Below are 27736 nucleotides of genomic sequence, written 5' to 3'. Positions count from 1 at the left end.
CTTCTGGCCGCTGAACCTCCTTTATCTCGTTTTCAAACAAACCCTTTTTTTTTTTCTTGTTTCCCAAACAAACCGAGGCCGTGGGAGGTTCTGAACCCGGAGCGGGCGCAGCTTCCCTCAGACCTCGGGAGCCACGGAAAGGGCTTTGGGGGGGGTCTGACAAGCCCCAACCCCGAGACCCCTCATCCCGCCTTCACTTTGCCAGGCTTGGGAAGCACCTGTGAGCCCCCCAGCCCACCTGTGTGTGTGCGTGTGTGGGGCGGGGGGGTTCGGCCGGGCGACCCTCAGCCCTGGGGAGGCACCTATGGAATCTGCGTCCAGTTCTGGGCTCCTCAGGACAGGAGGGACATGGAGCGGGTCCAGTGGAGGCTGCGAGGGCGATGAAGGGACTGGAGCATCTCCGTGACGAGGAACCCTCAGATCCCCCCCCCCGCTCCCCTCACGGCCCCTCAGAGCCGCCGAGGGCGGGAAACGGGCGGGGGCGGACCCCTGCGAGGGGGCGTGGTTAGGGGCGGGTCGTGGGCGTGGCCATAGGGAAAGGGGGCGTGGCCAGAGGCGCTGCCCGGCGCTGAGGCGGCTGAGGGGGGACAGTCGCCGGTTCGGCCGCGACAGGTGCGTTGGGACCCCCCTGTATAGCTGCGAAAGGTGAGTTGGGACCCCCCCTCCCCGTATACCTGGGAAAAGTGGTTGGGACCCCCCCGTATAGCTGGGAAAGGTGCAGCGAGATCACCCCTCCGGTGTTCGGCTGGGAAAGGTGTGCTGCCCCCCCGCCCTCCTCCGTATAGCTGGGAAAGGTGCGTCGGGACTCCCATTTCGGCTGGGTGAGGTGCGCTGGGAACCCCCCGGTTCGGCTGGGAAAGGTGTGTTAAGAACGCCCCCAGTTCGGCTGGGAAAGGTGTGTTGGGACTCTCAGTTCGGCTGGGACAGGTGCGATGGGGACCCCCCGGTTCGGCCGGGACAGGTGTGTCGGGATTCCCCCCCCCCGGGACAGGTGTGTTGGGATTCCCCCCCCCCGGGACAGGTGTGTCGGGATTTCCCCCCCCGGGACAGGTGTGTTGGGATCCCCCCCCCGGGACAGGTGTGTTGGGATTCCCCCCCCCGGGACAGGTGTGTTGGGATTCCCCCCCTGGGACAGGTGCGTTGGGATTCCCCCCCGGGACAGGTGCGTGTGGAGGGGGGGGCAGGACCGCCGGGACCCCCCTCCCGACAGCGGGTCCGCCCGGAGCTGGTCCCGGTCCCGCGGGAGGGTCCGAGCTGGACCCGAACGTCCCCCCCGGGATGCCCGGAGGGGGCACCGGGGCTCGGTGGCAGAGCCCCCTCCATCGGGAAAAGGGGGTCTGGGGGCTTGTCCAGGGGGCAGGGAGGGCTGGGGGTCGTGCCCCCCTCTCTGGCTGCCGTGAGCTGCCCGTGGTGGTGCCCGCGGGGTGTCCCTTTCCTGGAGTGAGTCACCCGCTTCCACCTCGGGTAACAAGGAGTTTTTGCCTTCGGGATCTTTCCAGACACAGAGGGATTTTTATTCTGCTGTCGGACTCCTAGGGGAGGTTACGGGGGGGGGGGGTTGGATTTGGTGCGTTCAGGTGGCTAAATCACAGTCCTTCCCTTCCCTAACATCTGGCACACCTCTGGCATCCCCGTCCCCTCCTCCGTCTCTCGGTGCCACCTCCCACGTGTCCCGTTGCAGAACGCTCACGGTCCTGTTAAAATTTTAATGCGTGTTTTCCTGAAGTGACTGGGGATAAATCACTCGGAAGGAGCAGCAAAGGAAGCCCGGGGATGCTCGAAAGCACCAAAGCCGTAAAATGAATGAGAAAGCCCCAAGAATGTGGAATGGCGTTAAAAAAAAATGCGGGAGCACGAGTTTCAAGGCATCTCAGGGCTCCGTTTCGTGTCATTTCTGGCGACTGAGATTCCAGATATGCTGCTTCTCTTTCCATTTGAAGGTCCCAGCAGCTGGTGCTGCCTTTACAAAGAGATTTTTTTTGCCAAAACAGGCCTGATTTGGCTCAATGTGCCCGTGGCTGTGATGGAGGAAACGGCAGGGAAACATTAAAAACCCCAACAGGGAGGAGGTGCAGCCCCAAACTGGGATGGCTGGAGCTGCACTGGGAATGCTGCTCAGGCATCCAAAGCAGGGTTATTTTCTGAACAATTGCCCCTCGGTTTTGTTTCACTGAACTGTCCTTCCGTGTGTCAATGGGCACCTGTTCCCTGTGCCAGGGGAGCTCCCGTGAATGCCCCGCTCCTGTTTCCCCGGGCCCAGCTGACTGTGTTTGTGAAAGGCCATTTAAACTGCAGCAGGGCCTCAGGTGAGCTCCCTTTGGCTCCAGATTAGTCATAAAACAAAGTTCAAACTGTGGCACGGCACGGCTCATTCAGCGTTGGGTTTTTGGTGTGGACAGGATTCTTTTTGTGAGATTTTTTTTTTTTTTTTTTTCCTGTCTGTAACCTCTGTGTGTGTGTGTGTGAGACTGGGAGCTGCATCCTGCAGTCACGGGAACACTGGTTCGTTTGTGCAGGCAATATGATTTTTAAGGAGTGGAGGAGATGGAAATGAGCCCCTTGTCTTTGTGGGTGGTGCTTTTGTGCAGCTGTCAAAGGCCAGACAAGTGCAGAGCATCCTCCTCTCAGTGCAGCCTGGACAGAGGCTCACAGGGGAGTGGAGGGGGGGGACTTGGTGATGTAAAAATGTGCTCAAAAAAAAGCAGGAATTTCAGAAAGTAACTGCAGTGTGAGGTTCTCTTGCTGCTTGGAAGGGGCTCTGGGTGCCTCTCACGTTGATAAGTGGTTTCAGGGTGTTTCAACATCCCCACAAAACCAGCGCCACTTGTTTGCCTCCACAGTTCCACCTGCACGTCTGAGAGCTCCATCCAAATCCCTGTCTGGATAAAATGTGTCCTGGCACGTCTCTCCAGGACATCAGGGGGCTTATGGAATGTGAGAGAAAGGCCTCTTCTCCCTGACTGCATCCCCAGGACAGCGGCAGGAGCAGCCCTGGAGAGGCTCCTCCACTCCCAGAGCTCCCATTCCAGCCCTGGAGAGGCTCCTCCATTCCCAGTGCTCCCATTCCATCCCTGGAGAGGCTCCTCTGCTCCCAGTGTTCCCATTCCAGCCCTGGAGAGGCTCCTTCACTCCCAGTGTTCCCATTCCAGCCCTGGAGAGGCTCCTCCACTCCCAGGGCTCCCATTCCAGCCCTGGAGAGGCTCCTCTGCTCCCAGAGCTCCCATTCCAGCCCTGGAGAGGCTCCTCCACTCCCAGGGCTCCCATTCCAGCACTGGAGAGGCTCCTCTGCTCCCAGAGCTCTCATTCCAGCCCTGGAGAGGCTCCTCCACTCCCAGGGCTCCCATTCCAGCCCTGGAGAGGCTCCTCTGCTCCCAGAGCTCTCATTCCAGCACTGGAGAGGCTCCTCCACTCCCAGGGCTCCCATTCCAGCCCTGGAGAGGCTCCTCCATTCCCAGTGCTCCCATTCCAGCCCTGGGAGCTGCAGGCTCTGCCCAGGCAGTTGAATTCTCCTGGCCCCAGGCCTTGCAGAATCCCAAGTCTCCCTCATTTCTGAGCAGGTGCATTCCACACCTGTGAGGATTTTGGGACTGTCCTCATCCCTCCCTTTGATCCACTGTTGCCTGAAGGTGTTTCCATTTACCTGTGACCAGTCGTCCAGTGGACCTGGCCTCAGACCTGGCCTCAGACCTGGCCTCAGACCTGGCCTCAGACTGGATCCAGAGTTCTGTGACTGTTCAAATCCCTTAAAGGAATTAATGGAAAATGCAAGGAAGAGCTCAGCCCCAGCAGTTGGCATTGTGTGACGTGGGGACCAGGGAGAAAAGAAAAGAGGGGGAAAAAAAAAGGAAAGGCGTTTCCCTACAGGCTTTTATTTTTGTCTTATCAGAGAACTCTGTAAATTATAATCTCCCTTCCTTTCCTCCTCCTCCACAAAAAGAGCACCAAGCATGTAAAAAAATAAATCTGAGGTGGTGAAAAGCTGGACAAAATCCCGTTTCCAGCAGGATGGGGAGGGAGTGAGAGCTGTTCTTGAGGTGACTGGTGTTATTTAAGTGGTCACTGTTGTGACAGGAGGGTCTGAGCTCGAGGAGGAAACCGAGGGCGAAACGAGAGTGAACGACAAATGTTTGCACAGGAATCACATCCTCTTAGTTTCATAACTCGAGCCCTCTTGCATAAATGCCAGCAGGTTTGGGTTTGAGGGCACTCTGGGGCTTCCTGGAGCTCCTCTGGGGGGGTGTGTGTGTGGGAAACACGAGAGCGTCACTCCGGAATCCTCCCTCCGGAATCCTCCGGCCCCTCTCACCCCCTCCTGGAGGCTTTATCAGGGCACCACCTCGGTGGCATCTGCTGAGGAAATCATAATTGGCATCTGCTGCCTTTTTTTTTTTTAAGTCAGTTGATGGGTGGGATCCTGTGGGGTTGGGGCTGGTGGCACTGGGAGCACCCGCACGGGGACGGCAACAAATCACTCTGAAACCTCCTCCCCGCTCTCCGTTCCTGCTGCTGACAACGTTCCTTCCTCCTCACAGGGATTTGGGGAGATAAGATGGAGCCTTCCCCGTTCAGCAGAAGACAATGGGCCTCCCAGTCTTTGAAAATCACTGCCAAGGAGCTTTCCCTGGTGAACAGGAGCAAGTCCTCGGCCCTGGCCGAGAGGTTCTCCAAGTGAGTGGGGCTGTGGGGCTGGGAGGTGACAGCTGCTCCCTTGGGCAGGCACTGCTGCACTCACAGTTGCTTTGCTGCTTCAAAACACCCCAGAGCTGGAGGCACTGAGGTTTCTGGTTTAGGATGTGCTGGGCAAAGGTTGTTCTCCTTGCTGACATTGCCTTGTTTCAGCAGCCAGAGCTGGAATACCTTCTTTCTGCTAAAGGGGCTAAAGGGGATCATTTTCTGTCACACTTCCAGCTGCAATTTGGAGTTGAGGGGCAGAGCACTGGGATGTGGGAAGCCATGCCCACTGCCCAGCCACCCTCTGGGGGAGGAACCTTTTCCCAGTATCCCCTGACTGGGGTAGAGGAGGAATATTACCCTTCCCTTTCCTCTGAGAGATGGATGAAGTGTTAAACCATAAATCTTGTACACACTGAGGGGTGGGAACCTGCATATGTTTCCTGGAAAAGCTTCTATTTCCTTAAGGAATTATAATAGGATGCAGCTGGGACTTTCAGTGGGATTTGGGGCAACTGAGTCTCCTGGGATCTTGCATTAATAATGGAGCAAAGTTTAGGGGCGTTTGGATCTTGAGTGTGGGGGAAACTGTGTAAGAGAGGGATAACTGCACATCTCCAAGTTCCTCTGTGGGTCTCTGGGCCAGGGAGAAGCTCTTTGCTGTCACTGCCTCCTTAAGGTAATTTGTTCACTCGCTGGAGCTTGATTACAGGGCCTGCTCATCTTGCTAAATGTTGATAATCCCTCGAAAAGGGCTTACTGGGAGTAATCCAAACTGCTATTCCTTAATCAAGTCCTGTCCCCCCTGCACAGGCAGTGTCAGTTCCTTGGAAAGAACACGGTCCTGCTCCCTGACACCTGCAGGGAGGAGGGTAATTTTTCTAAACGCTGTTACCCAAATATTTGTACGCGAAAACATTTCTTTTTCCGTCCCCCCGTAATCAGTTTTGTCGGGTCACAGGCAGACAAACAGCAACGGGAGGGATCCAAGCAGTGAGTGCCCTGTGCTGGGAAGGGCTGGGGCTCCTCAATCCTCCTGTGTTTTCCAGGTGGTACTTGACTTAATCCCCGTGTCCCTCTTGGTTGCTTCTCCCAGTATTGATCCCTCTTTTCACAGCAGCACTTTCTCAGCGCGTCTTGCTCAAATTTTGGACCCTTTGTGGGGCAGAGAGGTGGGTGAGTGTGTTTGCAGGGATTAAAGGGGAGGCAGCAGCACACTCACAGCTGAGTCAAAAGCAGAATTCCACAGATAAGGAGAACAGAAACACCCTTTGCCCAGGCAGACACTGGGTGATGTTCCCTCTCCCCGAAAAGCAGAGCTCTCCCTAAAATGGCAAAATTTGTCCCTAATTTTCACGTTGCAGACACCAAGTGTGGTGCAGGAACAGTGCAGGGACTCCCCCCCCGGGGGCAGATTGCAGGGAGTTCCCTCCTAGAGCTCCTTAAAGGACTTTGATTCATGATCCAGGCTGGCTTATCTTGGGAGGGCTGTGATTACCCTTCCTGCTGCCACCCTGGCTCAGCTGCTCAGGAGGCAACTGCTGAATGGGGGCAGTTTCCAGCCCACAGAGTCAGATCCACTGGCACTCAGGGAGGGTTTTGGGGTGTGCCAAGCTGGGATTTGTTCTGGTTCAGCAGCTGCTGGATAAAGAGCTGAGTTATTCCTGCGAGGGGGGCACAGCAGACAGCTGGGTGGCGGAAACAATACCAGCTATTCCAAGGTAAACTGTCTCTGTTTGGGAATCAGAGGGCTTAGGGAGTGAGAAACATTAATGGATGTTATTACTGTAAACTGGGTGACTGAAAATGTGTCTGTCACTTGGCTTTGTGTCATTTGCTGCTGTTTGTCCAGCCTCTGGTTTTAGTTGATGGATCTGGGGAGTGAGATCCTTGGTGGAGGGGAAAAAAAAAAAATCCCAGCTGTCTTTTCAGGAGTGTTCAGTCTAGTCAAAAAAAAGTCATTTTTGTTTGGTTTTTCTCCCTCTCAAAGGTATCAGAAAGCTGCTGAAGAAGCCACTGCTGAGAAGAAAAGAAGTGTAAGTGTTTGCATAAGTATTTGTTTCCTTGGGAATGAGCAGAGCCCACGATCAGGATGGATCACCTGCATCAGTGTTGCTGTGACAGCTGATTTTTGGAATGTCCAAGTCGCTGCCGAGAACTTGGCTTAGACACAGTGTTTGCTCTTGCCTCCTTCTCCACACCTTCTCCCAGTGTGGAGGGGAGGAAAGGAAAGGAAATGAAGCTTCTGGCCCAAAGCTCTGTTGAATCACCAGCTCACCCCTCAGCAAAAGGCAAACTGAGTTAACCACGGGCCATGAACACCCACCTCCTGTTCTTAGCTGGAGGCACTTGTGTGGCCTCTTCCCTTCTTAACCAAACTGAAAAGTGCTTAAAAGAGGCCTCCAGCCTCCCTAAAATCCGTGTGTGTCTTTGAGAGCTGCAGGATCTTCCCTGGAGTGACTTCCAGGGCTGGAAATGCCCCTGGATGAGGCAGCACCGACCTTTTTGGCTCTGTTACAGCCTCACATTCCCTCTGTTGCACTTGGTGTTCCGGGGTCAGGGAACCTTGGCTGGAACACCAGGCCTGAAGGTTGCAGGGCTTTGTCCTAAGCAGGCCCTCGGGGTAATTAGTATTTAAAAGGACTGCCAATATTTTCAGGATCTAGAGGAAAGTCGCTGCCTTGAGTTCCTTAGTTCTTGGGGCGTCACTCTTTTGCTGTTTGGGATACAGGGGGGATAAAATAAGCACCCTGAAAATTACTTTTGGGTCTGAAATTCCCTTCACTGCTCGTGCTTGTGTCTGTCAGTCCCCCTGTCATCAGGGAACAGGCAAATCCCAAGCAGGAGGGACTCGTGTTAGGAAGTGTGCAGGGACTCCAGAGGTGTTCCCATGGAAACCTGCTGTGCAACCTCCAGGATTTCTGTCCCATTACAACATTTCCCTTATCATTTCAGTGCTTTCCTTTCAATGCAGTCAGCAAACAGGCTGATTTTTTTAAATTTTTTGGTTTTTTTTGGTGGAAGTGTAGGTGGATTCAAGTCAATTTGCAAAAGCAGTGTTCAAAATGGGACCAGAAGAGTAATAGGGTGAGAGACTTAAATCCCAATATAGCTGCTAATCCCAGTTAATTCCTGTAAGCCTGGCAGGCCCTGCTCCACTTGCAATGAGTTTGGAGTGGTCTCTGTAGGGGAGAGGCAGGAAACATGCAATGGTGGCAGGTACTGGGTTGGGATGAAGCAAACAGGGGCTGGGGCTGCTGCTCTGGGGAGGGGGAACTGCCTGGAGCAGAACTGCTCTGGGAAGGGAGGGATGGAAGCACTTGGATGGGAGGGATGGAAGCACTTGCATGGGAGGGATGGAAGCACTTGGATGCTCCAGGTGCTCCCTGGAGGGGTGAGGTGTGTTTGTGACCCCCTGGGCCTGTCCTTGGCAGAGCTTTCAGTGGCCTGAGTGGAACAGAAGAAAAATCCCAGCAAATTGCTGGTTATTAGAGCACTGGAACAGGCTGCCCAGGGAGGTCCTGGAGTCTCCCTGCCTGGAGTCATTCAACAACCTACTTGCTCCAGGTGATCCTGCCTTGGCAGTGGTCCCTCCCAACCCTAACAGTTCTGTGATTCTGTGATTGATGAGGAGGAGTGGGGGGATGCTGGTTGTGGGTGCTTGGCTGGAGCCCTGGGCCGGGTGCTGTGAAATCCTGCTCAGATCCCTCGGGGCTGAAGTGCTGCTGTTACCTGGGAGTGGAAATACAAACCCCCAAGGGCTGAGTGGTTTCTGGGGACTGATCTGTAGCTTTGGGAAGGCCTGATAACTGTTGAAGACGCTGCAGGGTCGGGCCCTCCCCTGTGGCCGCTCCTGTCCCGTGGATTTTGGGTCCCATTTCCTTCATATGTGGATTCGAGCCTTTTGTGTGGAATTTAACCCCTCGGGTTTGACTCCCATTTTGCCTTATAAGGCCATCCTGTTTGCTCACTTCCTGACTTTTTTCTCCCCTCTCCCCCCCTCCTTCCTTCCCTGTCCTGGATGTTTCTCCATGTGGCACAGCTGGAACTGTTCACAGCTGGCCGGGAGCGGGAGCGGCGCGGAGCCCTCGCCTTCCTCCTGCAGATGGGAAAGGAAGCGCTTGGGAGAGCTCGGAACTAACTCCTTGTCCCTTGCAGAACGCGGAAAACCTGCCCCCTCACTTCCCCAGGGGCAATCTGAGCGTGCTGAAGAAGAAGTGGGAGAAGCCGGCGCCGGGAGCGGAGCCCGGGAGGGAATCGCTGCGGGGCGAGGTTCGCCACAAGGTCGGCACCGGCCGCGCTCCTTCCCCATCCCCGGGGGCTGGAGCTGCCCCCGCTGACGGCTCGAAGGCCAGAACCCGCTCCCCGGAGGGTGCCACCATGGAAAACTGCGTGAGAGAGCCCAGGGAGGTGGAAAAGCCCGAGGCCGGCGAGGGCGCGGAGCCCCCGGGCAGGATCGAGAAGTACAACGTGCCCCTGAGCAAGCTCAAGATGATGTTCGAGAAGGGCGAGCCCCCCCAGCCCAAGGTAAGGGGCGCTCCTTTCCCGAAATCCCGGGAGCAGCTGGAGCCGCTGCCTCCTCCGGGGAGCACCAGGAAAACCCCGGGAGGGAGTGGCTCCGGCTCCGGGCTCTGCAAATCTCGTGTGCATTGTTTCGGGGGGGGAGAAAAGCAGAACATCGTGGGGTTTAATAACTCACACCGCGGTGGGAACGACTTACTGGAGCCTCTCGAGTGCGTGCAGGACGCTGGGAGCTGGTGGCTCGTTGGGGTGAAATGGTTTTTGCTCCTGGAAGGGTCCGGTTGAAGGGAGAAAACGGAATTTATTAGGTCGGGATTGTTTCTGCCTCGTGTGAGGATTGCGGTGAGTTACATAAGCAGGAATTGTGCAAAAATACATATGTATATATGTATACATTTGTATATGTATATATTTATATATTTATGTATTTTTATTAATTTTATATATTTACGTATTTTTATCTGCATATGAAAGAAGAAGTAACTGAGGTGAGCTCAGCAGTCGAGCTGAAGCACTGAGGAGTGAGAGGTTTTGATATCTGGATCAGCACGAGTCACACACACACATATATATATATATACACACATATACACACATATATACATATAAATATGCATTCTGAAATACTCCCATCTTTTCCTCCATCTTCCCACACCTCTGGATCTTAACAAATGTTTCTTATCGGGGAAAAAAAAAATAAAAATTAAAAATCCCTCACCGGGGGGGGGTGTGGAAAACGAAGCCGAGATGGCCAGAGCAGCTCCTGCCCTCGCTAGTTTTGACTTGCAAATGCTCGGGGCTCGCATTTTTCCTCCGACTGCTCATGAAATCCGATCCCGCGTGTGGACTCCGAGTGTCCCCGGGGGGGGGGGGGGGGAGGAATTGCTCAACTCCAAAATGAGTTGCATATGCCGGGGACTTGAAACGCGGGTCCCGGGGCCCCGATGCTGGTGGATTTTCCAGTTTTTCTCACCGTTTCCCCTCCTCCCGGCTTTGTTCTGCTTGCGGGTGGTTTTTCTTGAAGTGCTGGGTAAAACAAACACATTTCGGGCAGCGGTTTAGGGCTCGGGGGAGCGAGTCGGTGTCGGAGCGAGGTTTGGGTCCGCGTGGAGTCGTTTCACAACTCTGGATTTTTTGGAGCCTTTGTCATGCTGTGAGAGCTGCCCACCCTGTCCCCCGTGGGGGAGGGCGATGTCCCGGCAGCCCTTCCCTGACCTCGGGATTCATCACTCAGGATTCCACTGGAATCCTGCAGATGGGCTTCGAGTAACTTTATCTCAGGCTGGGGAGTAAATTGTTTTTGGAACCCGAGCGAACGTGGAGCCGATGCTTTTTGTCGAGTTTGGTAATTCGGGCGTTGTTAAGAACCAGCTCAAGCACAGGAAACGCCGTCCAGGAGGGATGGAACTGGCCAGGCTGGGTTCAAAACCCCTCTCCCAAGTTAATCTGTTAGCCTTTAATTTTACAAGGGGAAAAAGGCGCGGAGTGTTGGGAAGTTTAAGGACTGTGGGAGGGGGGGGGAAGGGGTGTCTGTGGAGTTAAATTCCTGGTTCTGGGAATCGATCTGAGGGCAGGAGGGTGATGTCATGTCCTGTGCAGTGAGGGGAGCTGGCACTGGGGGGACACAGCTCTGGCTCAGTGGAGTGGAAGCCACGGCAGCCCTGCTGTGAGTGTGGCCAATGCCTCTTCCCACTTCTTTCCCGAGGCTTCTCCTGAGCAAAACTCCGTGGAATCTTTTCGGTGGAAAATACCTCTGTGATCACGGAGCCCGACTGTAAATTCAGCTGAGGGATGGAGGCTTTCCTGGGAATTTACTTCAGGTGTAAGTGCTGTCAGAGCTTTGCTGACAGAACATCTGGGTGAACTGGAACAGTAAATGGACCTTCCTGGTCCCTGGGCAGGTCTGGGGCAAGAATCCAGATTAGAGCCTGGATTTCCTGGTTCCATCTCCCTCTCTGAACAAACCTACTCTCGTTTTCAGGTTTAGAAGCAAAACCTCCCTCTTTTGTTCATTTATTCTGCAACGGAGAGGTGGCAGATCCTCCCCTGTTGCGTTTTCAGGGGAACAAACTGCTCTAATCCCATTAGGGGCAGGCACGGCAGGCTGGAGTTCAGCCTGAGCTCAGCCTGGGGGTGATAAAAGCCCTGATGTTCGAAGGGCTCCTCCTGGAAGTGGCAGTGAAAGCACAGCCGGGGGGGATCAGAGGAGGAGGAGGAGGAGGAAGAGCAGCATTTCTGGCGGAGTTGTCTCCAGGCTGGTTTGGGTTTCAGGGCCATGGTGTGCAGGGCACACATCTGGGGTGGAATGAAAGAGGTGTGACTTTGATTTGGTTTTTTTTTTTCCCAACTCTGTGCCCCAGGGTGAAGCTTTAACCACCCTCCTGGTGCCTCTGCCCTCGCCCAGGGCTGAGAACTTGGGGCTTTCCACACCCCAGGAATGTTCCCTCTCCTTCCCAAAGCTGTGCCTTGGGGATCCAGGGCTGTGAAGGAACTGAGAGCACGTGCCCAAGGTTGGGATTTGGGAATTCCTCCACGTGAGGGGTGTTACCTCCCACGAACCACTGATCCCCTGCAGTTGGTCCCTGCAGATTGTGATGGGGAAAGTCCCTCATCTTCCCTCTGTTAAACTTCTTTTTCCTTTTACTCTGCTTCCCCCCCCCCCCAACACAAAACTGTTGATATAAAACCCACGTGTATATTTATAGATATTTATAGATTTACTGAATATTGGGAGGTTTATTGAAATATCCCTGACCTCTAACAAATTTCTGAGCAGCAAGAACCCCGGACTCAGGGTGACAGGGAAGGGGACACTGGCTGAATAAGGATCATTTAAGAGCAGTTTTCACCCTTCATGAGGAATCTGCAAGTCCTTACAAGTGCAGGCACTCCCAGCCCGAGCCTATCAAGGGAAGGAAAAGACTTGTCAGAGCTAAAGCTCTTTTCCAGTAAGAAAAGTTACCAAAGCCCTTAAACCACAGAAATAGAAACTATTTCCCATCCTAATGGAAAAAAAAAAAAGGTTTTCCAGCTGCATTTTCCTTTCCTGGTGAAGCTGCTGTTTGCATGGAAAGCAGCCCTGATTTTTTCCCAGTGATTGTCTTACAGAGCAGTGTTAAAATAAACTTTGGAATTTCCTTCAGTTTGGTGAGCAGCAAATATGAAACTCGTTGGAAAAGTGTGGGGAGGGGGGAATGTGTGGTTGGAGCATCTTGCCAAACCTGCCTTTTTTTTCCTCCCTGCATTAGCCTCAGTCTGCATTTCCAGCTGTGATTTAACTCTTCCTAGGGAGGCAACAAAAGATCCAGCACCTTCTAGGATTTTATGGGTTGGCTTTCAGCTGTGAAAACAACCCCACCTTGGTGGGGTCCAGCTGAACTCTGTGCTCAGGAGGTTTTATCAAAGCTGTGGAAACTTCTTTTCACGGTTTCTTTTTGTTGGGATTTGGATTTTGGGGAGTTGGTGTCCAACGAATAAGTGTAAAATCTGATTGAGGCAGCCAGAGCATCTGTGTGGTGCTGAGGGACACCCTGTCCAGCTCTGCAGCCTGGCAGGGAGTGATTATCCTGCAGATCTGGGAATATTTATCTCTCCTGCTCTCCTGCTTAAGCTTCAGCTTTATCAGGCCTAATTAGGGAATTATTTGGTACCAAATGCATGAACTGTCCAAATCAAAGCAGGTAACTCGAGATAACTGTTATTACAATGCTACCAGTTCCTTTTTCCTGTGGCTGAAAATCAGTGCAGATTTCGGGTGGCTTCTCCTTTCACCCTTCCCCTGATTTTAGAGCTCAACAGAAATGGTGCGAGTGGCAAAAATCTGCGCCAGAGCTCGTGTGTGCAGTGGGAACAGCCTGAAAACCTGACCCCCTGTGCTCCTTTTCCAACCAGGAGAGCTGTCAGAGGGCACCAGGTGACCTCTGCAGGGAAGGTGTTCCCCAGGTGACCGAGGGTCAGGCGGTTCTGTGATCAAACTTTTAAATAAGATGTCACCTGCCAGACTCGTTCATCCCGGCCAAGCAGCTTTGCTAGTGACACCTGGGCCTCTTAAGGGATTACCCCCAGCAGCCCCTGGGTGTGCAGGCAGCTCAGGGGGTGGCTCTGTCCCCAGCAGGTCCCCAGGGAGCCCAGGAGGACGGCGCTGGGCAGGAGGGTCTCGGAGAACAGCGTCTCCTCGGAGGACTGCGACGCCGGAGCAGGTCAGGGGACACCCCGGGGCTGGGGTTTAATTTACTTTATAAAGTCAATCTGCTTGCTACAGCACAGGGGAGGTTCCCCTGGATGTGGCACTGGGAGCTCTGGGCTGGGGGACGAGGTGGGAGTGGGTCACAGGTTGGACTTGGAGGGTCCTGGGGGGCTTTTCCAGCCTCAGGGACTCTGTGGAATAATGTCTGCCTTTCCCAAAGGGAAGGGGCTGCAGCCACCTCCCAGCTGGAAAGTCCATCAGCATCCCATTTAATATAGCAAGGCTTGCTGGGAATTTTAAACTATTCCCATTTAATGTTTCAAGGCTTGCTGGGAATTTTAAACCATTCCCATTTAATGTTTCAAGGCTTACTGGGAATTTTAAACTATTCCCATTTAATATAGCAAGGCTTGCTGGGAATTTTAAACCATTCCCATTTAATGTTTCAAGGCTTGCTGGGAATTTTAAACCATTCCCATTTAATGTATGAAGAATTTTAAACCATTCCCATTTAGTGTATCAAGGCTTGCTGGGAATTTTAAACCATTCCCATTTAATGTATTGAGGCTAAATGGGAATGGTTTAAAATTCCCATTTAATGCATCAAGGCTTGTTGGGAATTTTAAACCATTCCCATCTGATGAGTGAAGCCTTGCTGGGAATTTTAAACCATTCCCATTTAATGTATGAAGAATTTTAAACCATTCCCATTTAGTGTATCAAGGCTTGCTGGGAATTTCAAACCATTCCCATTTAATGTATGAAGAATTTTAAACCATTCCCATTTAATGTATGAAGAATTTTAAACCATTCCCATTTAATGTATGAAGAATTTTAAACCATTCCCATTTGATGAGTGAAGCCTTGCTGGGAATTTTAAACCATTCTGCTCTTAAGCACAGGAGACCAAAGCACAGGGAATAACATTATTCATGTGATTTTTTTTTTGGTTTTTTTTTGCCAGGGCATCTTGCAGAGACCATCCCAGGGCTGAGTGTGGACAAGGCAGATGCCAGGAGGAGCCTGGACATGCCTCGTTTGACAGAGAGCTCCATAAAGGACAGGCTGGCCAAGTACCAGGCAGCTGTGTCCAAGCAGGGCACTCCCTCAGCCCTCACTCCCATGGTAAGTCCATTTTTTGGCTTGGGTGGAAGGGAATTTTTGCCCCAGGCTGAGACTGGGAGGAAGGTCTTGTGGAAACCAGGCTGCTCGAGGAGAAATGCCATCTCTTTTAATTAATTAATTTATTTATTTGACACTAACTCTGTGCCCATGGGAGGAATTTTGGATGAAGAGTTGTCTCCACAGCCCGCAGGGAAGAAATAAATATATTTTCCATCTTCCTGGAATGATGTTGAAAGCTTTCCAAGGAATTAATTGCTGGCACCCTGGCTGAGGTCCTTCTGAAGCATAACTGGCATTCTTCTGCTTTCTGCATGTTTGTTGGTTTGGTTTTAAAGAACAAACCACAGCTCTTGTCCCATCAGCTCCCAGCTGGGGGAAACTGAGGCACAGGGAGTGCCTTGGATCCCAAAGTCTGGGGCTTTGGGATCTCCACTCAGGTTTCCTCCCTTTTGCCTCTCCCCTCTCTCTGAATCCAGTTAGACTCTTGCAGTGAAGGAACCTCTGCCTGTTTTGCAGGTATTTGAGCAGGAAATGAGCAATTAATGAAGTGCTGCAGCTGGGGAGGCTTCAGGAATCTCAGCTTTTGTTAAAAACTCCTCAGCTACATTTGCTGGGAGTTAAAAACTCCTCAGCTACATTTGCTGGGAGTTAAAAACTCCTCAGCTACATTTGCTGGGAGTTTCTGATGCTTTTGCTGAATGATGGGAACTTTTATTGCTCAAGTGTTGCTTTTATTAGCCAGAGTGATGCACAAGGGCCTTTTTAAGTTGGGAAAGCCAAAGGGAAGGTTCTCCCCTGGAGGAGGATCTGCTTCCCAGGGGTCTCTGTGGAGGGGCAGAGCCTCATCCACAGTGATTTCTGAATTTCACCTCCACCTGGCTCTGATTCTCCAGCTGTGGGAGGGGGGAGCCCAGTAAAAATTCCCCTGCATGAGTGGAAAGTCCTTTGTTGCAGGCAGTGCAGCAAATCTGATTAAGCTAATTGCTGATTCCTGCCTCCCCTGCCTTGCCTGGGTTCCTTTGCTGCTGCCTTTCCCAGTTTGGGGCTCAGGGGGGTGGCTGGGCCACTGCAATTCCACATCCCAAAGGCAGGAGATTCCTCCTGAGGCTCCTGCAGCCCCCCCAGGGTTTAGGGTCAGTCCAGCCTGATGCTCTCAGGATGCCCCACCTGGCAGGAATCCCTTCCCATTTTGGGAAGGGCAGAATAAACCAGAGCAGACAAGGATTCCTGAGGTGTTTGCAGTGCCAGTGTTCCAGCAGCAGCCCTAACCCCAGGATCTTCTCCTTCCCCGGGGTCTTCTCCTTCCCCGGGATCTTCTCCTTCCCTGGGATCTTCTCCTTCCCTGGCATCTTCTCCTTCCCTGGGATCTTCTCCTTCCCTGGCATCTTCTCCTTCCCTGGCATCTTCTCCTTCCCTGGGATCTTCTCCTTCCCTGGGATCTTCTCCTTCCCTGGCATCTTCTCCTTCCCCGGGATCTTCTCCTTCCCTGGGATCTTCTCCTTCCCTGGGATCTTCTCCTTCCCCGGGATCTTCTCCTTCCCTGGGATCTTCTCCTTCCCCTGGGATCTTCTCCTTCCCTGGCATCTTCTCCTTCCCCTGGGATCTTCTCCTTCCCTGGATCTTCTCCTTCCCTGGCATCTTCTCCTTCCCTGGCATCTTCTCCTTCCCCTGGGATCTTCTCCTTCCCCTGGGATCTTCTCCTTCCCTGGCATCTTCTCCTTCCCTGGCATCTTCTCCTTCCCCTGGGATCTTCTCCTTCCCCTGGGATCTTCTCCTTCCCTGGCATCTTCTCCTTCCCTGGCATCTTCTCCTTCCCTGGGATCTTCTCCTTCCCTGCTGGGAAAGCACCCAGGGCTCCTTTGGTGTGGAAGTGTGGGGTCTGTGCTGCCCTTCTCACCTCTGGGCTGCAAAGGAAAGGCAGAACCTCTCTTGGGAACAACTGTTTTGGGGCATTTTGGTGGAATTAGGCCTGGATTAAAACTGCTGGGCCCTTGGTTGCAGTGAGGGCGAGGAAGGAGCCCTTCTGTGCCTTGCAAGGGGTGCAGGGAGGGGAGGGAGAGGTGCTGGACAGCAGATCTCCAGCTCTGGGCAGGATTCCAACTCCAGCATTGTCCCAGGCTTGTTGGATGTGGCTGGTTCTGTGCAGACTTGTCTCCAAAGCCAGGGAGAGGCTGGGGCTGCTCCTCTTTGATGTCCCACAGGAGAGGCCTCGTGAGGAGCACGAGGCTCCCACTGCTCTTGTGTCCTGTGGCAAGGAAGGAAACACGAGGTCCCACTGGGTTTTATCTCCCTTTTTAAGCCTGAAAGGTTCTTCTGTGGAGATCTTAAGTCAGTCTGTCAAGAGCAGAAACCTCGGGGGAAGAGCAGAATGAAGGTTTTGACTTGAAGCAGAAGTGGGATTTGCTTTTATGTCAAGTCTTATTTGGCAGCTGCACCATTCTTGTCTGGAAATACTTGTCATTCCCAGTGAAAAGTTCACATTTCTGGAAGAGGGAGATGTGGAGTGGGCAGGGGATTTAAGAGCTGGTTTTAAACAGGAATTTGGAAGGGTTGTTAAGGAGAACACTGGTGTGCCCTCCATGGGGCACAGTAAAATCCTGCAGCCCAATCCTTCCCCCTCATTAGGATGTGTCACTCACCAAGTGTCTGTAGGTTTTTATGGCCCTTCCCTTAATTATCACTTCAAGTACTAGAAAAACATTTATTTAAAAAAAAAAACATTTTGAGAAAAATAAAGAAGCAAGTTGTTTTTTCCCCAAGGGGAAAAGAACCTGTCACCATCCCAGTGCTTTGTCCTCTAGAGTGAGATTCAAGGCAGTGAGAGTGAACTCAAGAATTACAAATCTGGGCAGAAGGAGAATGTGGCACCCAGTGAGGACTCCAGTTCCTGTCAGGATGGGGAGAAGGTAAGATGCCCGTGCTGGGGGAGACCAGGGGCTTCCCTGGAGGTGGAAATGTTTGTGGGAGCACAGCTGAGGCACTGGTCCCACACTCCTCAGGCCATCCAGGAACTGGGGATGAGCAGCTGCTCCACATGAGTCCCATGCTGCAGAATTCCCTGAGTTTTAATTTTTATTTGTAATGATTTTTTTTAGACTGTCTCTGGATTATAAGCCAGTGAGTCTCTGTGGAAGAGAATGTCTAGAGATAAGTTTTCTTGGAGAGCTTCTCTGTCTGCTCAGCAGTGATGTGTCTGTGCTGTGCAGAGCCCTTCAGCCTCCTGCTTTTTGGGTATTTTTCAGTAAAGAAATCCCTCCCTGGGAGGGTGGGGAGGCCCTGAGGTTGCCCAGAGAAGCTGTGGCTGCCCCTGGATCCCTGGAAGTGCCCAAGGCCAGGTTGGAGCAACCTGGGCTGGTGGAAGGTGTCCCTGCCCATGGAGCTGGATGATCTTTAAGGTCCCTTCCCACCCAAACCATTCCCTGTGGCCAAATCCCTCGATGCTTTTGTGGTTTTCCTCATTTGTCCTGGTAGGGATTTTTGGTTTCATTGTTGGCTGTGATGAAGCCACCTAAAGGGTTTTTTTTTTGTGTCATGTCCCCTCGCTGTGGGAAGATGATTCACAGCCAGGTATTTATTTGTTTTGTTGGTAGTTTTGTCTCGTGATGGGTTTTTCTTTAATAAGCAAAAAGAATCCACACCAGGAAAAAAAAACCAAACAAACAAACAAACCACAAGGAGCTTTGTGTGACAGGAGTAAAAGGAGTTTGTCACTGCTTCTTCTGCATTTAGTGGCTCAATTTTAAGGTAACAGAGTGTGGCAGCTCAATTTTAGGGTAACTGGGAATGGCAGCTCAATTTTAAGGTAACTGGGAATGGCAGCTTGGCTTTGCTGCTGCTTTTCAGCTTCAGTTTTGAGACTCTGTGAATTGGCCTGGAGCATTTTGTGCCCCGAGCTGGGGATAAAAGCAGCTGAATAACAATAATTGGGGTACTGTGTGGCCCAGCCAGGCTGAACACGTGGCAGCCTAATGCCAGGAGGGCTTTTAGAGCTTTCCAGCCTCCCTCGGGCAAGGGGCCAAATCTTTGGCTTCTCAGCTGCTCCTCCCTGGCAGCTGAGCAGCTCTGGGTCCAACTGCCCCGTGCTCAGAGGTGAGTTCATTAAAAGAGCACCTGTTAAATCAGAATTAAAGCAGAGTCTCTGCCACCCTCCGGGAGGGGAAGGTTTGAATAAAATCCCTGTGACTGCAGAGTCACCCATTGAGGTGTCCAGGTGCAAGGGGAGAACCTGAATGGGACCTTGTCTGGGAGCCTTTGGAAAAGGGGCTGGGGTGAACTTTGGGAATGAGCCTAATTAGAGCCGTTGGGAGGAAACAAAAGGCACTTCTGAGCTGCCACTTCCCCGGGACAGATTTGGGGGCCACACGGGTGGGACTGTCCCAGGGACTGTCCCAGGGGCTGTCCCAGCCTCTCAATGGCAATTATCAGCCCATATCAGGGGTTACAGTGGTTTTTTTATGTTAATAGATGCAATTTGCCTTCTCATTAACTCGTTAATTTGCAAATTTCGGGTGCTGGCAGTGGACTTTTCAGCCCTTCAAGTGAATTAGGGGTGATTTGCAGTTAATCTCGTTACTGTGCTTTAGGTCCTGGGTGCAGATACTTAAAACTATTTGATTTAATAGCAATAGTGCCAAGTTGAATAAAGGACTGTGCATCAAGAGCTTTACCTGTGTGTTTGGTTCGTGGTTGCACTCAGTGATCTTAAAGGTCTTTTCCAACCCAAACAATTCCGTGAGTCTGTTTAGTGTCTGAAACCGTTCAGATCCAACTCTTCTAAAAGGTTTTTTAATGTTTTTATTTTTTTTTTAAATATGAATTTGTTTCCAAAAGGGGATGAACAGGATACAGATCCAGCACGTCTGTCCCAGCAGGTGTCTGGCTCTACAAAAGTTTCTTAGAATTCAGCTGTTCCTTTTTTTAAGTTATTATTAATTTTTATTTTTTTTTTTTTCCAAAAGCACAGTCTCTGCTGAATGTTTAAATGTCACAGATTGGTCAAATGAGATTTCCAGGAACTGTGCTGGCCTGGGGGGGCTGTCAGAGGATTTGTAAGAGAGAAAACCTGGGAGGAACCTCAACAAACCATTTCTGGAGGGTGGGAGGTCAAGGTGCACGAGCTGCAGGTGCTGGGGGAAACAGGAACATGATGTTTGTGTGTGTGTGAACAGTGGGATGATGTTGTTCAGAGGATCTGAACATTGCAAGAGCAGCTCTGAGTTTGCCTTGTAGCCAGGACTGGTGGTGTTGACACAGCAAACCCAGCAAGTCCCTCCCTGAGCCCCTGGGGTCTGTCCCTGAGCCCCTGGGGTCTGTCCCTGAGCCCCTGGGGTCTGTCCCTGAGCCCCTGGGGTCTGTCCCTGCCTCAGCCTGGGGGGTTTGCTGGGGTTCTTCAGGTCTCAGAAAGGCCAGGGGGGCTCATTGTCTCCTTCTCTTGCAGGTTTGTGCAGGTGAGAGCAGCTCTGTGCCCTCTGCCCTGCTGGAGGATGGCCACGGTGAGCTCACAGGGCTGGGGGAGATGCTTCAGCTCAGCCCCCTCAGATGATCCACTGACACAGACTGTGCTCAAGATCTGCCCTGTGCCCAACTCCCACTGGATAAGGACTTCTCTCACGTTCAGAGTTTTTTGCAGTTGCAATTCTAAGACATCTGTAACTCCTGTTTGCCCTGGTTGAACACTTTTTTTAAGTGTTAAAAGCTTCCTCACCTTTTCACCCAGATGCCTAATGCCCCGTGAGCACGAGCTGCCCGTGGTTTAAAGCTTTCAAGCCTCCCTGTAATTGCATTTTTTCTCCCTCCTCTGCTCCCTCAGCTGGCCAGAACTCGGAGAGCGAGGCAGAAGCTCAGAAACCTGTTGGCACAAAGCAGCAGAACGTGGGGGCCAGAGCAGCTGCCCAGGCTGAGGCCTCCCCACCCAAAGCCGTGAAGGTAACACAGCTCCTCAGTCTCAGGCATTCAGGGGGGGTTAAAACCATCTGACATCCCTGTTTGGTGCTGGAGAACCCTCAGTGTGGGCACAGAGGCCTGGCAGGGAGTGGGCTGATGCCTGGCCAGGCTGTGTTTGTGAGGGAAGGATTTAAATCGGGACGGAAAACACCTCGAAAAGGGGGTTTTCCTCCAGAGGTTGGGTCAGGAATTGCTTGTTGTTCCACAGACTCTGCCCCTCCTCGGTGTGGGAGAAGGGGGGGTGGCAGGGGGTTGTCAGTGCTCCCCCAGAGGTGGGCCCTGAGCTCCTGGGAATGATCTCCAGAGCCTTCCAGCACGCTGGCACTCGGCTTCCCACCCTCCTCCCAAGGGAGCTGCAGCTGGGAGCAGCTCCACAGTCAGGGCACTGTGATGCCTGGCTCTGGAAAGGTCAGGCTGGGCTTTCTCAGGGGTCTTTGATGTTCCAGTTCCTTCAGGGCAGCGACAGAGCAGCCTCTGGGACAGGAATGTGTTTGTTAATCTGATTTAGACCCCAAGGGGCAGCAGTGCTGGGTGCTGTGATCACATGAGCTGTCTGGAGTTGGGATGAGGGTCCCCCTGGGCTGCCACAGACTTCCTGGCTCACTCCTGAGGAAACAACTGGCCTTTTGTTGGTTTGGCCCATCTTTGGGAGGGACAGCACTGACCTCAGAGATCAGGGAGATGTGGCTTTCCCAGCTGGGAATGCCGGGGTGGGGAACTGGAGCTGCCTGGAGGAGTTGTGTGATCTCTGGTCCTGGTCCTCTCTGCTCTCTTTGTATCATTAGAACCATTTTTTAGCCTTTTTGCCTCGTTACTGCTTTAGATGCTGCACTGTGAGATAGAAACCCAGCTGCTGTTTATTCACCTGAGGTTCCTATTTGTCTCTTCCAGCTTCTGTCTCCTGTTCTTGGTTCCTAACCTCTCCTCCTGCCTTCTGCTTCCCTCCTAATGTGAGCTCAACTCTCAGCTTTCTCTCCAGTCCTTTTTTTTTTTACATTTGTTGGGCCTCACCTTCCTCCTGTAGCTCCTTTTTGTAGCATCCTGGGAAGGAATTCCTGTCTCTTCACCCCCCAAAAACGCCTCTCCACAGACATAGGGCCCGTTGTGTGCAAGTAAGTTCCTCTCCTTGCATGGGGGGGGTGATTGCAGAAGGACCAGGGCCCTCCATCACTGTGCAAAACTTAAACCTTCAGGGAGAAGACTTTTTAATGGGCAAGCATTTTTTTTTTTTTTGAGGTTTCATTTAGGGACTCAAAATTCAGAGTTTCGGCAGCACCTGGAAATCGTGGATTCTTTTTTCAGGAGGAACTCTGAATTTCTGGTAGCCAACCCGTGGCAATCAGGACTTTTAATCTCTTGTAACCTCAAGCAGTGCCATTTAAAATGGAATTAAACTGGCAGCAAACTTTCTGGCTGTGACAAAAACTGGCCCTGCCTTCAGCAATCTGCCCCCTCGGACCGTAACTTTCGTTCCTGGCCATTGTTCCTGGGCTGTTATAAATAAATTGCTGTGATTATGTCTTCCTGTGGCCTTCCTGTTTTTTTTCTTCAGCCATCAGATTTTTGGGTTTTTTTTCTCCTTAAAGCTTTTTGTAAGTTTGGAGGAGGAGGTAATTCTTTGTCAAAGGAAAGCCACGCTCTGAGTGTGTCTGGGCAGAGCCTGAGCTCTCTCCTCCCCGGCTGCCAAATTAGTTGTAATCAACTAAATCAGCCTCAAACTGCCAATTTTTTCAACTGTGTTATTTAATTTTTCCTGCAAAGTGTCTTCCCCCCTTGGCCAGAGTTAATAGATTCCAAGGAGCAGATGGCACCTTTTCTCATGGACAGTGTTTTTTGCTTTCTTTGGTGCTGTTGGAAAACAACCCCAAAGTCACAGCAGTGCCCCTCCACTGCTCAGTGTTCAGCTCCTGCTGAGCCCCCAGGGCAGTGCAGTGAGCACAGCAGAATTTTAGCTGTTTAACCTCAAAAGCTCTGCTCACTTTGAGCCTTCAGCGAGTCTGGGGGGCCCTGAGCCCTGAAACCTGAGTGTGGGTTCTTTGGGATGGAGCTGGGAGTGAAGTCAGGGAGTGTTTCCTGCTGCTCTGTCGGGGCTGAGACTGTTTCCTCCTCTTTGAGAGGGAAGATTTGGCAAAAGTGGATTATTTCAAACCCTTGAGCAGCCTGTTTCACTCCTTTCCTCTCCCACCCTCCACCTTCTGAGGCTGCTTCAGCTCTTCCAGTGAGAGGTGTCCCTGCCCACAGCAACGAGATGATCACCAAGGTCCCCTTCCCACCCAAACCATTCCAGGGTTCAGTTTTTTCTGCACTATTTTTATTCTTCTGGTAAAGTCTCACCCTGACTGTAATGGATGTTTCATCATTTTCCTATCAAGAGAAGCTGAGGCTGCAGGAAGAGGTTACTCAGCTTTTGGGAACCGGCTCAGCTCTGGTGTTTTCACTGTTGCTCAGGTGGAGCTGTGGAGCTCACTGGGGTAAAATCCTGGCTGGCTGTCGAGCCACAGCAGCCCTGGGGGTCTGGTGAAGCCTCTTCCCACCTCCTTGCCCACCAGAGCCCACTGGGGAGAGCTCGGGGGGGAACCCAGGCCGAGCCCCCGGCGGCCGACGCCTTTTCCAGCTCACACACTCTCCTCTCCTCCCCGCAGAAATTCCAGTTGCCAATGAAGGAGACCTGTGTTGGGTGTCAGAAGACCGTGTACCCCATGGAAAGGCTCTTTGCCAACCAGCAGGTGTTTCACATCAGCTGCTTCCGCTGCTCCTACTGCAACAGCAAGCTCAGGTACCCGCTCTGCTCCCCTCGGGAGGGGGCTTTCCTCTGCTCAGGCTTAGGAGCCATCCCAGGAGTGGTTCCACAGGCCTGGTTCTGCCAGGGGGGTTCCACAGGCCTGGTTCTGCCAGGGGGGTTCCACAGGCCTGGTTCTGCACTTTGGTGCAGTTTCTAAACCTCTTGATGTGATTTTATGGTGGGGGGGGGAAAACCAGCGCGTCCAGCTCGGTGATGAATTCTTGGAAAGAGCCAGGCAGGATGCAAACCCTGGGGGCTGTGAGCTCGTTCTGAACGTGTTGGAAGAGTGACACACTCAAGAGAGTCTCTTGAGCGTGTCACTCTTCCACCACTTTCAGAATGAGCTTCAAGAACACACTCGAGAGAGTCTCTTGAGTGACACGACTGAAGCAGAGGCCGGTGTTGGTGGCCCTGAGCTCTGATGTCTGACTGTGTTTTCCCCCCCAGCCTCGGGACGTACGCGTCGCTGCGGGGGAACATCTACTGCAAACCCCACTTCAGCCAGCTCTTCAAATCCAAAGGCAACTACGACGAGGGCTTCGGGCACAAACAGCACAAGGAGCTGTGGGCGGGCAGAGCGGAAGGTGAGGAATCCCCGGAGAAAACCCTCCCCGGGGGGAACACGACAGAAGCCCCGCAGAGCCCCGGGGTGGAGGACGCCCCGATTGCAAAGGTCGGGGTCCTGGCGGCGACTATGGAGGCCAAAGCTTCGGCCGTGCCCGAAAGGGAAGAGAGGCCGGCGGAAACCAAAAAGCTGCGGATCGCCTGGCCCCCTCCCTCCGACCAGAGCGTCCAGGGAAGTGCCTTAGAGGAGGGCATCAAGGTGCTCAAACCCAAGTGGCCCCCGGAGGAAGAGGTTTCCAGGCCGGACGTGCAGGAGGAGGTGGATCTGGATCTCAAGAAGCTGAGGAGATCCTCCTCGCTGAAGGAGCGGAGCCGCCCCTTCACGGTGGCGGCCTCGTTCCGAACGGTGTCCGTGAGGGGCCACAGGGCAGAGAACTCGCCCTCTCCTCCCAAAGCTGAGAGGGACACGTGGAGGAAGGGGGAGGAGCTGGAGAGAGAGGAGAAAAAGCAAAAGGAGAAGAAGGTTGAGCCCAGGAACGTCCAGAATGAGGAGGAGAAGGCGGAGGAAGAGCAGGAGTTGTGCGGGGTCAGAACGGCAGAGCTCAGCGTCCTGGAGAACGGGCAGGGGGGTGTGGAGACAGACGAGGAGGAACGCGCTGCGGGAGAGCCAGAGATCCCAGGGGAAGAGCTCCTGGAGCCAAATTCTCCCAAACGTTCCAGCCCGGCCCACGTGGTGACTGCCAAGGAGCCCTCCCCGGACCAGCACCGCAAATCCCAGGACGTGGGTTTCTGGGAGGGCGACGACGTGGAGGATCTGTCCGTGGAAGAGCAGATCAAAAGGAACCGTTACTATGAAGATGACGACGACGATGATGATGAAGAATAAATTGGCCTTTTTTTCACTAGGAAACTTGCTGCAAGGTGCTGGGCCTTTTGGAAATGGGTATTTTTATTTTTAGCTTTAACAAACAGCTCTCCTCCACGAAGCGATGCCACGTCAAGGGAATCCACGTCCAAACGATCTCACCTGGGAAACTCTGGAAGCCTGCAAAGGGTCTCTTTGGGTGCAAAGAGTGTCTGTGGGACAGCAGCAGCAGGGGATGTCTGCCCACGGGGCTGTCCTGTGCTTGTCTCATCCCTCTGGGCTTAAATACGTGTTCCACTGACCAACAGCTCATGGAATTCCACCACCAACCTGTGGAATTCCGCTGGGGTGGGCCGGGAACGCGCCACTTGTACCACTCCAAATGCTACTGCAGTGCTTAGGGACCAACTACTTCAAAGGGACTTTTTGGCCTGCTTTAAAAATGGTCACTTAAAATGCACTTTAATACGTGGAAAGGGGCACAACTGGGCTTTTATATTTTTTTTTTTCTTATTTTTTTTTTTAATAATAATAATAATAATAATAAAAAAAACCATTTCCGTGCGTGGCGTCCGACGACGAGAGCATCTGGAACCGAGTGCAATGTGAATTTTTGTGGCTCAGACCCGCCCCTGATGGGCTGGGGAGTCCCTGCCCTCTGTCCCTGCCCGACTGGAAGGGTGCCCGTTGCTGGACCCACGTGTATTTTAGTGCTTTCCCAGGAGCTGTGCCGGCTGCCAGGTCTCTTTGAGGGCGAGTGAACACTTTTTTGGAGCAGCCTGCAGGGCATTACTTCTGCATTTCACACGCATTTGAAGTGGAGTTTTTTGGTGTTTTTTTTTTTGTTCGGTTCGTTTTTGGTTTTGTTTTTATTATTTGAATTTCCTCCTCGCCGTTTTAAACCGCAAATAAGATTTTTTTTTAAGGCCTTCTGACGACTCTGGAAATCCTGCTCGTATCAAGCTGCCATAAATCCTCTTCCTTACAGCTGTGAAATGATGCTGCATTGCAAAAAAAAAAAAAATAAATAAATCTCTGGAATCAACCAGTGACACTTTCTGACTTGCCAGCGTTGAGGCTTTAGAACGTTTTTAAACTTGACTTTGTTTATTTTACAAATAATAAATTCTTGAACGGAGGGGAGGAGGAGGAGGGGGAGGCCCTTTTGTATTAGCTTTTATTTGTACTGTACTCTCAAGAGAAGTAGCTCTTACCTATACTTGAGGTGTAAAATATTCTGCTTTCTTAACAGTTCTGCTGCCGACCAACCCTTCAATAAAGTTCGGTCATTTGCATTAAAATGGAAGCCTGGATTCATCTCTCCTTTCATGGAATCATCCTGGAATGGTTTGGGTCGGGAGGGACCTTAAGGATCATCTCATTCCCACCCCCTGCCACGGGCAGGGACACCTTCCACTGGCCCAGGTTGCTCCAACCTGGCCTGGGACAATTCCAGGGATCCAGGGGCAGCCACAGCTTCTCTGGGCAACCTGTGCCAGGGCCTCCCCACCCTCCCAGGGAGGAATTTTTTTCCCAATATCCCACCTAACCCTGTCTCCTGGCTGTTTGAAGCCATTCCCCCTCGTCCTGGCACTCCAGGCCCTTGGAAATAGTCTCTCTCCCCCTTTCCTGCAGGTTCCCTTCAGGTCCTGGAAGGCCACAATGAGGTCACAATCCCAATTTTCCAGCCCCTTCCCCCCTCCAAGTCCTCCTCCCCAGGGCCGTGAAGGGATTGAGGGAGAAGACGGGTGAATTCCCGGTGTTCCTACTGGAATTCCAGGGTTGTCACTGGAAGCCAGGCCGGGATGGGGATGGTGCCACTAGGTGACACTGTGTGTCCGTGTTTCCCAGAGGCAGCTCCTGCTCTCGAATTCAAGAAGAGGGGTTAGAACAGGACGGGACAGAAGGAATAAGGACGTCCAGGGGTTTTTCACTTCCACTTCTGGCTCCAGGTGGCTCTCCAGAGCAGCTGGGGACAGCTGAGGGCTTTTTTTTGTCCCCTTTCCTATCAGCTGCTCAGTTTGCAGTTCCCGAGGTGGGTTTGGTCAGGAGGGATGGGGACAAAGAGCCAGAGGAAAAGCAGGGAAAGTCCTGCAGCAGCGTGAGAAGCTGCCCATGTGTGTGCCAAGGGTATCAGGGAGGGAAAAGCAGCCTGCTGCCCAGCTGGGAGGTGTTGGCAGCCCCACAACCGACTGCTCCTTGTCCTTTCTTTTCAAGGGAGAAGTGACTTGCACAGACCGAGGGAAAACTCAAAAAGCTGATGTGCAGTCCTGGGCTGCTTTCTGTCACCTTTCTCTCTTCCATTTGGTGTCAGATTTCCTTTAAGTGACTGAGCAGTTGGAGATCCTTCTGACTGGAAATTGTGCTGTTTGAAAAGGGGGGGGGGGGGAAGAATATTCGTTGTGGACTTGGATTTATGGAATCTGCCAACTGCTTGTTTCTTAGGAAACGCGATTGGATTTTACAGCGTCTCCCCGGTTACGTGATACTGAAGCAGCACTGGCTGCACTTAGCAGAGGCTTTAATCACAAAATCGTTATTTCTGGTTAATTCTGAGGTATCTCTGAGTCTCTGAGACTGAACATCTCAGCTGAAGATGTTCAGCTGAACACCTTCAAGGAGAAATCAGCGCTGCTTTAACCATCGGTTAAAAAAAAAAAAAAAAGAAGTGAGCAGATCATGAATTACTCCATCCTCGAATCTATTAGTTATGGGAGTATTTGAGTGCTTAATGGGCCGTTTAATTTGCTCTCCGACTGGACAGGTGCCAGAAGAGCCATTAAATGAAGGATGGATCGTTTGCCGCCGCGCATGAGGTGGTTGATGTGGAACCACCTTCGTGGAGAGGTTGGGAACCTCACCACGAGCTAAAAGGAATACGTTTAAACTCTGCCAGCCAGGCGTTTGTGTCGCTGTAAATGTTAAACCGCATCCCTGTTAATGTCAGTGAAACTAATCCTCGGGATCTTGCCATAAACTCTCCACACAGGAGGCTGCTCTGGCAGCTCTGGGCCCTTCCCTGCGCGGGCCGTGAGCCTGCCTGAGGAATTGTATCCTGGAATTGTGGAAAAGTTTGGGT

At 52.4% G+C, this 27736-nt stretch overlaps 1 protein-coding gene across 2 annotated transcripts; it reads left to right on the top strand.

Annotated features, from left to right (window-relative positions):
• The first annotated feature begins 564 nt into the window (after positions 1–564).
• On the top strand, positions 565–25963 carry LIMA1 (LIM domain and actin binding 1). Of its 2 annotated transcripts, none has more exons than XM_027732182.2 (11): positions 565–645; positions 4533–4668; positions 6662–6707; positions 8830–9198; positions 13307–13391; positions 14343–14503; positions 17305–17409; positions 19941–19995; positions 20313–20428; positions 23089–23222; positions 23676–25963. In XM_027732182.2, exons 2-11 carry the CDS (start codon positions 4550–4552, stop codon positions 24676–24678), a joined length of 2193 nt encoding a protein of 730 aa, XP_027587983.2. In that variant the 5' UTR covers positions 565–645; positions 4533–4549; the 3' UTR covers positions 24679–25963. The 2 variants fall into 2 exon arrangements, with proteins under 2 accessions (XP_027587983.2, XP_027587982.2); XM_027732181.2 differs by having other exon boundaries at positions 13304–13391.
• The last annotated feature ends 1773 nt before the right edge of the window (positions 25964–27736 follow it).

Source organism: Pipra filicauda, unplaced genomic scaffold (genome assembly GCF_003945595.2).
Source record: "Pipra filicauda isolate LSUMZ 115617 unplaced genomic scaffold, ASM394559v2 scaffold582_size373904_pilon, whole genome shotgun sequence".
NCBI classification, from domain to species: Eukaryota; Metazoa; Chordata; class Aves; order Passeriformes; family Pipridae; genus Pipra; species Pipra filicauda.
Note: the sequence above shows the minus strand (reverse complement) of the source record. Positions and strands in the feature narration are given on the sequence as shown.

What these genes read in the sequence shown, in the direction of transcription:
- LIMA1 (XM_027732181.2), top strand. Translation starts at nt 4,550, where the DNA reads ATGGAGCCTTCCCCGTTCAGCAGAAGACAATGGGCCTCCCAGTCTTTG. An exon ending in CCTGCTGGAGGATGGCCACG is followed by an intron (nt 19,996 to 20,312) that starts GTGAGCTCACAG and finishes CTGCTCCCTCAG; the next exon opens with CTGGCCAGAACTCGGAGAGC. An exon ending in TACTGCAACAGCAAGCTCAG is followed by an intron (nt 23,223 to 23,675) that starts GTACCCGCTCTG and finishes TTTCCCCCCCAG; the next exon opens with CCTCGGGACGTACGCGTCGC.